Raw genomic sequence first — 12,897 nt, 5'->3', positions numbered from 1 at the left:
ACTTGCTGGATTCCCCGACAGCTAACAGCTGTACTTTATCTTCAAGCTTCACTCACAGCTACCCGCTGCATTCCCAGGTGAGTCTCCACTGAGGCTTTTCCACTTACTTCACTGTCCCCAGCTAGTGAAGCGTCTGCTCTGGTACTCTTTCAGAACTTCATCCCTTCCAAACTTGCCTCCAGCAACGAGGGTGGTCGTCCCTTTGTGGCAACTTCTTCTTTACCTCCTGCAACGGTCAGGCTCCCCTCAGGCTGAGCCTCTACCACAAGCGGTTCCGCCCCACGCTTAAGGCTTAACCTTGGCTGCTCCTCTCTTGCAGAACCCTGAACTGCTGTATAGGCCTTAAAGCGGGGGTTCACCCAAAAATAAATTTTTAACATTACATTCAGCCGAGTTGTCCTAATGACAATCGGCTGTTTTTTTTCCCGTACATACCGTATTTTCACCGCCACTTCCGGGTATGTCTTCTGCGGGACTGGGCGTTCCTAATTGATTGACAGGCTTCCGACCGTCGCATACAGCGCGTCACGAGTTGCCGAAAGAAGTCGAACGTCGGTGCAGCTCTATACGGAGCCTGCGCACCGACGTTCGGCTTCTTTCGGCAACTCGTTAAGCGCAGTATGCGACAGTCGGAAGCCTGTCAATCAATTAGGAACGCCCAGTCCCGCAGAAGACATACCCGTAAGCGGCGGTAAAAATACGATATTTACGGGGATAAAAAAAAAAAAAAACAGCCGATTGTCATGAGGACAACTCGGCTGAATGTAATGTTAAAGCGGTGGTTCACCCATAAAAACGACTTCCCCCTATTACACTGCCCCCCCGCATTACAATACGAATATGCCATTAATTTTTTTTTGGCTGCTGTACATACCTGGGTACAGCTATTCAGCCGTGTCCTCCGGGTTGCGAGTCCCGCGGGAGTGGGCGTTCCTACCATGGCGGTGATTGACGTTTTGACTAAAAAACGAGCTCCCCCCGTCGCGTAAGCAGCGTCACGATTGGCGGAAGGAGCCGAACGGCGAGTCGGCGCTATACTGCGCCTGCGCATCGCAGTTCGGCTCCTTTCGCCAGTCGTGACGCGGCTTACACGACGGGGGGGAGCTAATTTTTTAGTCAAAGCGTCAATCACCGCCATGGTAGGAACGCCCACTCCCGCGGGACTCGCAACCCGGAGGACACGGCTGAATAGCTGTACCCAGGTATGTACAGCAGCCAAAAAAAAATTAATGGCATATTCGTATTGTAATGCGGGGGGGCAGTGTAATAGGGGGAAGTCGTTTTTATGGGTGAACCACCGCTTTAAAAATTTATTTTTTGGGTGAACCTCTTTAAGTGCATCTAGCAGCCAGCATGCCTCCTGGATAGGCCTCAGGCTTCAGGCCTAGCAACCAACAGCTTCTCGACACACACACAACCAGGCCGCAGCCTCAGGCAGGAAGAACCCCCGATCACCTGACTCCTCCCAAATAAATAGCTTATCCCAGCATACACAGCGGTTAAAGAAACTCCTGCTGATTGGTTGAGACAACCTATTTACCCATCACCAGAATTTATGGTAATCCATTATTCCAATGCCAAAGGTAACAGTGCCACCTATTGACAGAAGAGAGAGACTACACCAAAACTCAGACTTAGGACAGAAATCAGTGGATCAACCTACCAATTAGCCTGGCAAATTACCACCTAGCACTACTAGATTAAATAGCAGCCCTGTTTAGGACCAGGGTGCTACATTATATTGTGGCTGCTTTCTAAAAAAAAAGAACTGTAGTTGTTTTGTTTTAGTAATTAGCCTGTCCTCTACCAGGAGCCTAGCTCCCTGTGTGGAAGCAATGGTCTCGCTGCAGAATTCCAACAAGCCCTATGCTAAAGCTCTGCAGTCATCAGGGATTATGAGCTTTGATAATTGCACTGGGCTAGATTCATGTATCGAGATACGCCGCCGTAATTTCAAATCTGCGCCGGCGTATCGTTACGCCGATTCTCAAAGGCAGATACACTCAAAAAATAGGCTTCCTCCGCCGACATAACTTGAATGCGGCGGCGTATAATTGTGTGCAATATTACGTTGACCGCTAGGGGCGCTTCCGTTGTTTTCGGCGGAGAATATGAAAATTACCTAGATATGCCGATTCACAAACGTACGTACGGCCGGCGCAATTTATTTACGTTGTTTACGTTAGGCTTTTTCGGCGTAAGATTGTTCCTGCTATTATTCGAAATTTGAATTTTTTACGTCGTTTGCGTAAGTCGTTCGCGAATAGGGCTGGATGTAATTTACGTTCACGTCGAAACCAATACGTCGTTGCGGCGTACTTGGGAGCAATGCACACTGGGATATGTACACGGACGGCGCATGCGCCGTTCGGAAAACACGTCAATCACGTCAGGTCATCACACATTAGCATAAAACACGCCCCCCTTCCACATTTGAATTACACGGGCTTACACCGGCCCCATTTACGCTACGCCGCCATAAATTAGGAGGCAAGTGCTTTGTGAATACAGCACTTGCCTCTCAAACTTACGGCGGCGCAGTGTAAATACGATACGCTGCGCCGCAGTACGAATGGGCGCAGCTACGTGAATCTAGCCCAGTGACTTTAAGTTTGAAGCAAAATATATATATATATTTTTTTTCACACTGCAAAACATCTTTTGCTCAATCATCCTTATTTAGCTATCAGTGGAATGAGTTAATAAGAGACTGGCCACAAATATGTAGAATAGCAAACTTTTTTTTTGCTAAAGGCACAAAATAAAAAGTAATAAAGAAAATCAGTATAACACAGCAGAGAGAGAGATAATTAAAGAGATATGGTAACATAACAGTGACAGGAATACGGCAGTAATTAAAACTTTTGAAACATTGAATAAATTGAGGTGAATGCAATCTTTTAGGCCAAATCAATTGCTTTTAATTAAAGCATAACTAACTAAGGTTTATGGCAGACAAATGATTTTTGTACTGTATCTGTTTTAATTGGATATACTTTGCTTATAATATAAATGAGCTATTACTTTAGTTACATTAGTTACATTACCCTGCCATACTGAGTTGCTGGCAATTTACTCAATGATAAGGATTTTTGTAAAGCAGTTGTCACCGCTGTGTTGAATCCAATGACTAGATCATTAGTGCTGTCATCGATCCAGTGCTGTGCCCATCTGCAGCAGCGCTGGTGTCACTCGCTGTTGTCAGAGCTCACAGGCATATACGCAGCAGCAAGGAGCTGATGTCAATCAAAGAGGAAGGGTGAGGCCAAGCCCCTGGCTTGGGGGCACACTCACACATGTGGCTTGCTATGAGGGCACATGGAAAAGAGGAGAAGCAGAGAGTGCAGGCTGGAGACCCCAGAAGAGGAGGTAAGGGGCAAGTAAATATAAACCACTTTTTTATTTTGAAAAAAATCACTCAAGCCTTTAGTATGATATTAACCACTTGCCGTCTGCCGCATGCCGATATACGTCAGCAGAATGGCATGGGAAGACAAATGGGCGTACCTGTACGTCCCCTTAAATTTGCCTCCCTGCAGGTGCGCGCGTGCCCACAGTGCGCGCACGCCCACCTCACGCCACAAGTCTCGCAAACTCCATGTTCGCCGGCGGCCCGCGATTGTGGCGAGGAGAGGCAGAATGGAGAGATGCAAACAAGGCATTTCCCTGTTTGACTAGCAACATGACAGGGATCTACTGCTTCCTGTCATCAGGAGCAGTGATCTCTGTCATGTTCTAGTGAGACCACCCACCCCCACAGTTACAATCACTCCCTAGGACACACTTAACCCCTTGATCGCCCCCTAATAATAGTAATCAATGGCTATTTGTAGCTCTGATCACTGTATAAATGACAATGGTTCCAAAATAGTGTCCGATGTGTCCGCCATAATGTCGCAGTCCCAATAAAAATCACAGATCGCCACCATTACTGGTAAAAACAACCACAAAAATGCCATAAATCTATCTCCTATTTTGTAGATGCTATAACTTTTGCGCAAACTAATCAATATACGCTTATTGCATTTTTCCAAAAATATGTAGAAGAATATAAATCGGCCTAAACTGAGGAAAACATTTTTTTATATATAGATTTTTGGGGGATATTTATTATAGCAAAAAAGTAAAAAATATTGCTTTCTTTTCAAAATTGTGTGTCTTTTTTTGTTTATAGCTCAAAAAATAAAAACCGCAGAGGTGATCAAATACCACCAAAAGAAAGCTCTATTTATGGGAAACATTTTTTTTGGGGTACAACGACCGCGCAATTGTCAGCTAAAGCGACGCAGTGCCGAATTGCAAAAAAAATTCTGCTCAGGAAGGGGGTAAAATCTTCCAGGGGTGATAAGCACGATTACATTAAACCTGAAACCCTCTCACAGACACATATAAACTTCAGCACAATCAATTAAAAAAAGGCTGAAATTCTTTTATTTAAGCAGAAAACAATCAAAATGCAAAACTAGAAAAAATGTTGCAAGCTGTACACTAGAAAAAGATTTCACAGCTCCTCAAAGATACACATAATTAATCAGGGCAGCGCAATAACAGTTATAAAATGTCCATTCCTTATTAGGGAGCACAGAAAAAGTCTAAAAGCCAATAGGAACACTCTTGACACCGATGTGGAAAATGGAAAGGATCACCTGGGGTGACACACACCCTCCAGGCTCCACCAATATAGAGACTGGCTGCTCACCTCAGACTTTTGACCCCTGAATGAACTGGATGGTCTAATAGGCTTGTCCCACCAAGGGGTATAAGTACTCAGAGGCGTCCAGTCCCAATAAGGAGCAACAATCCCGGGTCACATATGAATAAAGCACAAAAGACTAATAGGCTCTCTGCATAAATTAGCTGAACTTCAATTCAATGCAGATAAAAATCTAACATAAAACCACTTTGTATCTAGCATATCCAGATTACCCTCATGATCAGTACACAAACGGCTCACATTTGGGCCAGGATATCGGTGGGTGAGTCAGTAGAAGCAGCTCCACCCCCCTTACGCGTTATGTCCTAGGGGACTTTGTCAGTGTATTAGACCATTCTGTTCATTCAGGGGTCAAAAGTTGGAGGTAGTGGTAGTGTGTCACCCCAGGTGTTCCTTTCCATTTTCCACATCCGTATCACCAGAGTTCCTATTGGCTTATGGACTTTTTCTAATGCCTTGTACACACGATCGGAATTTCCGTTGAAAAAAGTCAGACAGAATTTTTTCATCAGATATTCCGACCGTGTGTGGGTCCCATCAGACTTTTTTCCGTCTGAGTTTAGAAATAGAACATGTTTTATTTTTTTCCGATGGAAATTCGTTTGTGTGGAACTCTGACGGAGAAAAAAAACACACATGCTCAGAAACAAGTCGACGCATGCTCAGAAGCATTGAACTTCATTTTTCTCGGCTCATTGTAGTGTTTTTTACGTCACCGCGTTTTGCACGGTCGGAATTTGGTCTGACAATGTGTATGCAAGACATATCGGAAATTCCGATTGTGTGTACAGGGCATAAGATCCCTCATAAGCAATGCACATTTTATAACTGTTATTGTGCTGCACTGAATAATTATGTGAAATTATTTTATTACTTAGGCTTGTCTGCGCACAGAAATCAAAAGCAAGCTAGAACTTTGCCTGAGCCTAACTATAAGTAGAATTTCTTCTACAATAGTCAGGGACTGCTTAGCAAACAGCAACTGTTGAGATAATGAACACATTGATTAGGAGTATGTCATGTACAATATAGCATACAGAGTATATGGGTCAGGAGCATGTCATTTACAAAGTGCAAGGGTCGTCAGTATGTAATGTACAACATAGTGGCCCGGATTCAAGTAGCAATTGCGCCTGTGTAACCATAGGTTACACAGTGCAATTGCTTACTTGCCCCGGCGTTACGAATGCTCCTGATTCAGGAACATCGTAACGCCGACTGCAGCCTAAAATCTGCGTGGCATAAGGCTCTTATGCCACGCATATCTAGGCTGCATTCTTGCGATGACCGCTAGGGGGCGTTCCCATTGTGGTCAGCGTATAGTATGCAAATTGCATACTAACACCGATTCACAATGTTGCGCGAGCCCTGCGTACGCAATTTACGTTGTTTCCGTACGACGTGTTTAGCGTAAGGCTGCCCCTTCTAATAGCAGGGGCAGCCAATGCTAAAGTATACCCGTCGTTCCCGTGTTGCGACGTTCGAATTTTACGTAATTCGCGTAACTGATTCGATAATGGCGCTGGACGCCATTCACGTTCACTTTGAAGCAAATGACGTCCTTGCGACGTCATTTGCCGCAATGCACGTCGGGAAAGTTTCCCGACGGAGCATGCGCTCTACGCTCGGCGCGGGAGCGCGCCTAATTTAAATGATTCCCGCCCCCTACGGGATCATTTACATTAGGCGCCCTTACGCAGGGCAAGTTTACACAGCGCACACGCAATTTACGGAGCTACTGCTCCGTGAATCGCGGGTAGCGCAGTAAATTTGCGGGGGCGCAGGGCAAAAACGCTGCCCTGCGCCTCCGTAAATAAGGGGCAAATCTACCTGAATCCGGGCCAGTGTGTATAGTCCAACTCCAGCACAAACAAATTATTCAGTGCTCAGTGTATGATGGAACAAAGTAAAATTCAGTCCAAATGTGGATGATCGCACACAATCATAGGCAGCTCCTCAGGAAGGATAGGAAAATCCCATGTGGACATGCAAAAGATAGATGGAGATCAGCGTGGATAAAAACAACACTTTTATTCAATAACACACTTACATGTAATACTCTGATGCCTTGTTCCAGTGGTGCATGTGAGCCATGCCAAATGTCAAATTCAAGGGTCAGGTGGATGGAGCAATGGCTGTAAAGTATAAGCAGGGTCCCGCAGCCCAAGCAGGAATGGCAGCACCGTATCAAGCCTTCACAACGCCACTGACAGGGACCGAGACGGACAGGAGGGGCGGGCCGCAACACGATTCTGACACCCGCCTCCTTCATAGGGCAAACCTTTGCTTAATTCCCCAAATGTAATCTCCCCCTTCTCTCCCAACCATTGCAAAAATTGCCCCTTCCTCCTCCTCCTCCTCCTCCTCCTCATCAAAAATGAAAAAAAGGTTTTGCCTAGAGATACGCCTTCAGGGCAGCCATCAGGAATTATGGGGCCCCTTACACAACTTCAGGCAAAAAGGGGGGTTGCCATGCGGGACCTCTGAGCCCTTTAATAATAATAATAAAAAAAGAAACCTCTGGGCCCTTTAAAAAAAAAATATAAAAAAAATAAAATAAACATTTATAAAAAATAAAAATAAAGGGGGGGGGTGCCATCCAGGGCCCTGGGGACCTCTGGGCCCTTTAATAAAAAAAAAAAATATTATATATATATATATAAACAAAAATAAAAAATAAACATTTATAACAAATAAAAAAAAGGGGGTTTGCCACATGGGGCCCTGGGGACCTCTGAGCCCTTTAATAATAATAAATATATATATATATATATATATATATATATATATATATATATATAAAAAAAGAAATAAAATATAAAAAAAAAATTATAAAAAAAGGGGGGTTGCCCTGGGGACCTCTGGGCCCTTTAATAATAATAAATATATATATTTTTTTATAAAAAAAGGGGGGTCGTCATCCGGGGCCCTGGGGATCTCAGGGCCCCCCATACCCCTAAAAAAAATTGTCCCTTTAATAAAAAATAAAATAAAAAAATATTTTGGAAAAAAAATATTTGTTTTATAAAAAAAAGGGGGGGGGGTTGCCATCAGGGCCCCTGGGGGCCTTTGGGCCCCTGGGGACCTCTGAAAAAAAAATGACCCTTTAATAAAAAATAAAATAAAAATATATTAAAAAAATATATATATATTTTTTATAAAAAATAAATAAAAAAAAGGGGAGTTGCCATATGGGGACCGGTGGGCCTTCGGGCCCCTGGGGACCTCCGGACCCCTAAAAAAAAAATATATATATATATATTTATATATTTTTTTTAAAGGGGGTTGCCATCCGGGCCCCTGGGGACCTCCGGGCCCCTTACAGGTGTACTGCCTGTACCCCTGATGGCGGCCCTGTACGCCTTAATCATATAGACTTTTAATCATCGTGAGGAAGTGATTCAGGTAGCTGTACACCCATACAAATCACTTCTATGTTCTGTGCACTCCCTGGTCATGTTCCCCTACCTATGCCCCCCCCCCCCGTTCTTACTGGGCTCACCATGCTCCTCTGACCCCAGGACCAATCCAGGGAGGCTTCAGGATGGTAGAAGAAGAGGGGTTTAAGGGGACTTCCATCCCCCCACCTTCTCAGCATAGAGTGACTGCTTTTAGAAATCACTGGGCCCCATACAGTCTACCTGACAAGGCCCCCTCGCCAAAAGCGACTGAGGACATAGGTTTATTAGTCCCATTCTCTGCAGCCTCTGCTGCACAGATGAATGAATAGGAAGCTCTCTGAGGCTTCCTGCTCATTCACAAACGGAAGCATAGTAAACACAATTCAATATACTTAAATTATAAATGGACACAGGAGTGATTGGTACCGAATGCTCACTGTGTTCAATCAGGAAAGGAAGGGACCAGTTAATGACATATTTACTGGCCCCTTCCCATGCTCTCCATCCTGAAACATCCCCATGTGTGCCCACAGCAGCTGCTGGCGGTAGAGGAGAGGCAGGAAGCCAGAAGCACTGCGGAGGAAAGGAGCACACAGGGGGGCCCGGACAGCAGATGGAAGGGGCACATGTGCAGCCGGAGGGATAAAGAGACGGAGAAACTGGCAGCACTGCACATAGAGGCAGAAGAGAATCAGTTTCTGCAAAAGACAGTATAGCCGGCCCTCCTGCTCAGTAGGTCCCCGATTGGTTCCTGGGCATAGCAAACAGGAGAAGTTGGCTGTACTGCCTTATCAGCTGCCCTGCCCAGAATTGCTCAGCTCTGAACCTTGGGCCGCCACCATTGAAATCCCACTTGTGATGGCCAGGTTAGCAGTGGCTCAGGGATACTTTGCACTGGTTGGAGGCAGAAGAGACAAAGAGTACCTGTCACTTCCTCAATACTATAACAACATTGGGTGGTGGAGGGGCTTATCGGTTGGAAAAAGAGTAAGTAAGTAAAAAACAATGTTGAAATGTTTATTTAAAAAAAATATATATATATATATATATATATATATATATATATATATATATATATATATATATATATATATATAAATAAAAAATAACAAAATAAAGTTCCCAACTCAACAGATGTACACAGATCTGTGTGTGTGTATTTGTTGTTATTTATTAAACTATTTATCTAACAAAATCTCAAAGGATGCAGCCATGGTACTGAAAAATGTCTAATGTCTAGAAATCCAAAATGTATCTACTTGCTAATTAACCATACAACACTTATATATGTATTAAAATCTACACGTAAAGTATATGGGGTCCTTGTACTCGGGATACATAGGAGAAATATTTGGAATAATGGAAATTAAAAATGTATAAATACAAATTAAGCAAACCAAAACCCTATTATTTTCACAGTTTTGTCCAGTTTTATGCCTATGACAAGAACTATATTCAAAAATGTAGGTCCCATATGTAGAAAAGTGTAAAAATTATTTTGGTATGCAAAGCTAACTGCTTTCTTTATATTAATATAGTTGTGTAAAGGACTACATACCAAACGTCAAAGTTTGGGCTTCTCACAAAGTTTTAATTACCTATGGACCTGAAAGGGTTTAAGGTAAAAAGCAAAGAAAAAAAATAAACTTAAAGAGAGGTCACAGGTATGCTTGACAAAAAAAAAAAAAGGAAAACTCTTTATAGCAACCCATCACTAGTCAAGCACTGGAGACCACTAATACAGTGCTCTGCTTTGCCAGGTCATCTGATTTATGTCAACCATCTTGGATATTGTTGGCAGCGACATTACTCCAAATGAAAACTAGGCTTGAAATATTGAAGAACTGACTGCCCAAGTGACACGGGTCTGGGATAACGCTGCTCAAGACCCCATCAAACATCTTCGATCCAGTGGCCACCACAATAAATGAACATAACATTGTAAATGTAAGCCAAAGCTCATTGATTTTCACTAAATACATTGGGGTCAATTCACAAAGCTTTTTTTGCCGATACCGGTCGTTATGTAAACGATTTCACACGTTATTGAATCAAGTCCAATTCACTAAACGATTTAACGCTTGTAAAAATCATCAAATCACGTTTCACTACACAGAACCGATATTTTTAGTTTTGAGTCGTTATTGAACGTATTGATCGTTGTTTTAACGACTCAAATCGTTAAATATGTACAGAAGTGCAATTCACAAAGGTTTTTTAGACAATTAACGATCGCTAAGCAATCGTTAAATAAGCACCTCCCTGAGGGTGGCGTTATGACATTTCCCAGGCGGTATTTCATTTGTTGAGAGGAATTTTTTGGCGGTTTAGGCTTGTGGTAAATTTTGTTAGGAGTTTTGTGCAAGATGGAACCATTTGGATGTGCTCTATTTGAACTGAAACTGATCCAGAGGCGAAGAAGGACACGTCAGAATGTCGTTCAGATAGAGAAACGTGTATTTCGTGCACGTACCTTTTTGGATCAATTTTCTGAAACCCAGGTGATAGCCAAATTCAGATTATCCTCTCCCATGATATATTCCCTGTATGATGAAATACACTTGGCCCTAGAAACACGCACGCGGAGAAGTAATGCAGTACCAGGTCTTGTGCGTTTTTTGGCAGTACTTAATTTTTTAGGAAAGGCCTCATACCAACATGTCAGTGGTGAGATTGTTGGCATCTCACAACCCAGTTTTTCCCGCTGCTTGGTCGAGGTCCTGCAAGCACTGCGACAACTTGCTCCAAAATACATTCATATGGGCAAGTCACGTGAAGAGCGGGATCAAATAAAACGTGGTTTTTTTGACCTAGCAGGAATGCCCAATGTCATTGGGGCAATAGACTGCACCCATGTGCCATTATGTCCCCCATCAGAACAGGAGCACATCTACAGAAACCGTAAGGCTTACCATTCCCTCAACATCCAGGTGATCTGTGATTCGAACCTCATAATCCGTGATGTTGTCACCGGCTTTCCAGGATCCTGTCATGATGCCCATATATTGCGCCAATCGGGAATATATGATACTCTGGACAAGGACTTAGAAAATAATGGATGGCTGCTGGGTAAGTGTGCTCCACTGTTTATTTTATGGTGTGTTTTCCAGTTATAAATGCGTATTTATTTTTTTATTCCATACTAGACTGACATTAGTGCTATATCAGTAACATGACAGCTCAACAGCTTTACATTAATCAGTATTTCAAAAACATGTAATAATAAACTCAGAATTTAAATGTCCAAAATACTTTCAAGTACTTTTTAGTTAGCTATCACCTGGTTCAAGGTCCACAAATCTTTCCTTTCTCATGTGAGGTGTATTGTTGTTCCACATGTTCCGTGTGCACTGAAAAGTAGTCACTACTTCAAGCTTGCTTAAGTGATGTATTACACTATCATATTAAGACATCACATGAGAGAGCTAGGAACTACTTATCAAAACACACATGACCAAGGTGTGCCAAAGAAGCCACCCACCAGAATTAAGTACAGTACCTATATGTAAATGATTGCAGCATAAGATGCAACAATTGTGTCAGTAGTTGATTTACTTGAATGTATAGTTAATATTTAAATCTGGTAGTTCAACACTATCCCTTCGGTTAACCCCCCAATATGCATAACATCAAGCAGCACTACCAAGCACAACAATCACCCCCCCCCCCCATTGTGCATATGTATTGTACATGAAACAGACATGTCCCTCTGGTTCTCCGTTATAGTCCCATATGAGGTCTGCACTATAGTATTGAAATATTTATGACAGGCAGACTTTTCCTCCAGCATTTTTTTTTTTGAATAACATTCACATGCACTACAGTAATCATGGCCCACAACTGTGGTATGCTGTTGTGTTGTGAGTTAAGTACCATTAATGCTCAATCAAAAGTACAAATCCAGAACCTTGCCCCCACAAATAATTTTAAAATGTGCTTTATTAGACGTATGTTATCCATATGTGACTAACAATGGAAAATTTTCTAAAATGACCACACAATTGGCCACTACATCATGTGATTTAGCATGATTTCTTCTATACTTACAAATAAATTTATATTGTTTTAAAATTTATAGGAGATGCTGGTTACCCCTGTCTACCATGGCTCTTAACACCAATCAACAGGCCATCCTCTCCTGCAGAAGCAGCTTACAATGTTGCTCATACAAAAACAAGAGTGGTTATCGAAAGATGCTTTGGTGTCCTAAAGAGCCGTTTTCGTTGCATGTCCTTGTCTGGTGGATTCCTTCAGTATTCCCCCAGTAAGGTAGCTGATATGTTCCTAGCATGCAGCATTCTCCATAACATTGCAAGGCATGGTGGACTACAAGAGGAACTAGACACCACAGTGGAGGATGACATGCCCACAATTCCAGTGGAAAATGATCACAGGGGAAACACAGCAAGAAGTAAACTGATTACAAACTATTTTTCAGGTAATAAACCACCGTAACATGGTTTTAATTTTCCAAACATCATCAGAAATGATCACAAACTTGCATTATTAAGTTGAAGAGACAGACATGCTGTAAAATGAATTATTTGGGTTGATCTTGTTTATCAATGTCAAATCTTAACCAATGATGTTTTTTTTATGATTTCAGGTTAACTCAACTCTAAAAACTTTGGAGAACTATAATAAAATTAAGACAAGAGTACAAAAATTGCAAAAAAATGAGTCTTTATTTTGTTTTTGTATTTTCACTTTGTTGTACTTCTTTTGCATTTATTTTTTATCTTGTAAAACATTGAACAATAACAGTTTCAAACATATAAAATA

At 42.4% G+C, this 12,897-nt stretch overlaps 1 protein-coding gene across 1 annotated transcript; it reads left to right on the top strand.

The window, feature by feature from the left end:
* Window positions 1–10,481: 10,481 nt before the first annotated feature.
* Window positions 10,482–12,658, top strand: LOC120928201 (putative nuclease HARBI1). Its single transcript, XM_040339311.1, has 2 exons — window positions 10,482–11,184; window positions 12,194–12,658. Exons 1-2 carry the CDS (start codon window positions 10,482–10,484, stop codon window positions 12,568–12,570), a joined length of 1,080 nt encoding a protein of 359 aa, XP_040195245.1. The 3' UTR covers window positions 12,571–12,658.
* The last annotated feature ends 239 nt before the right edge of the window (window positions 12,659–12,897 follow it).

Source organism: Rana temporaria, chromosome 2 (assembly GCF_905171775.1).
Source record: "Rana temporaria chromosome 2, aRanTem1.1, whole genome shotgun sequence".
NCBI lineage: Eukaryota > Metazoa > Chordata > Amphibia > Anura > Ranidae > Rana > Rana temporaria.
This window is presented reverse-complemented; position numbering and strand designations above follow the sequence as displayed.

Bases quoted from the DNA above. Each gene is read 5' to 3' on its own strand.
- LOC120928201 (XM_040339311.1), top strand. From the start codon at position 10,482: ATGGAACCATTTGGATGTGCTCTATTTGAACTGAAACTGATCCAGAGG. The intron at 11,185-12,193 runs GTAAGTGTGCTC...TAAAATTTATAG, and splicing joins AAATAATGGATGGCTGCTGG to GAGATGCTGGTTACCCCTGT.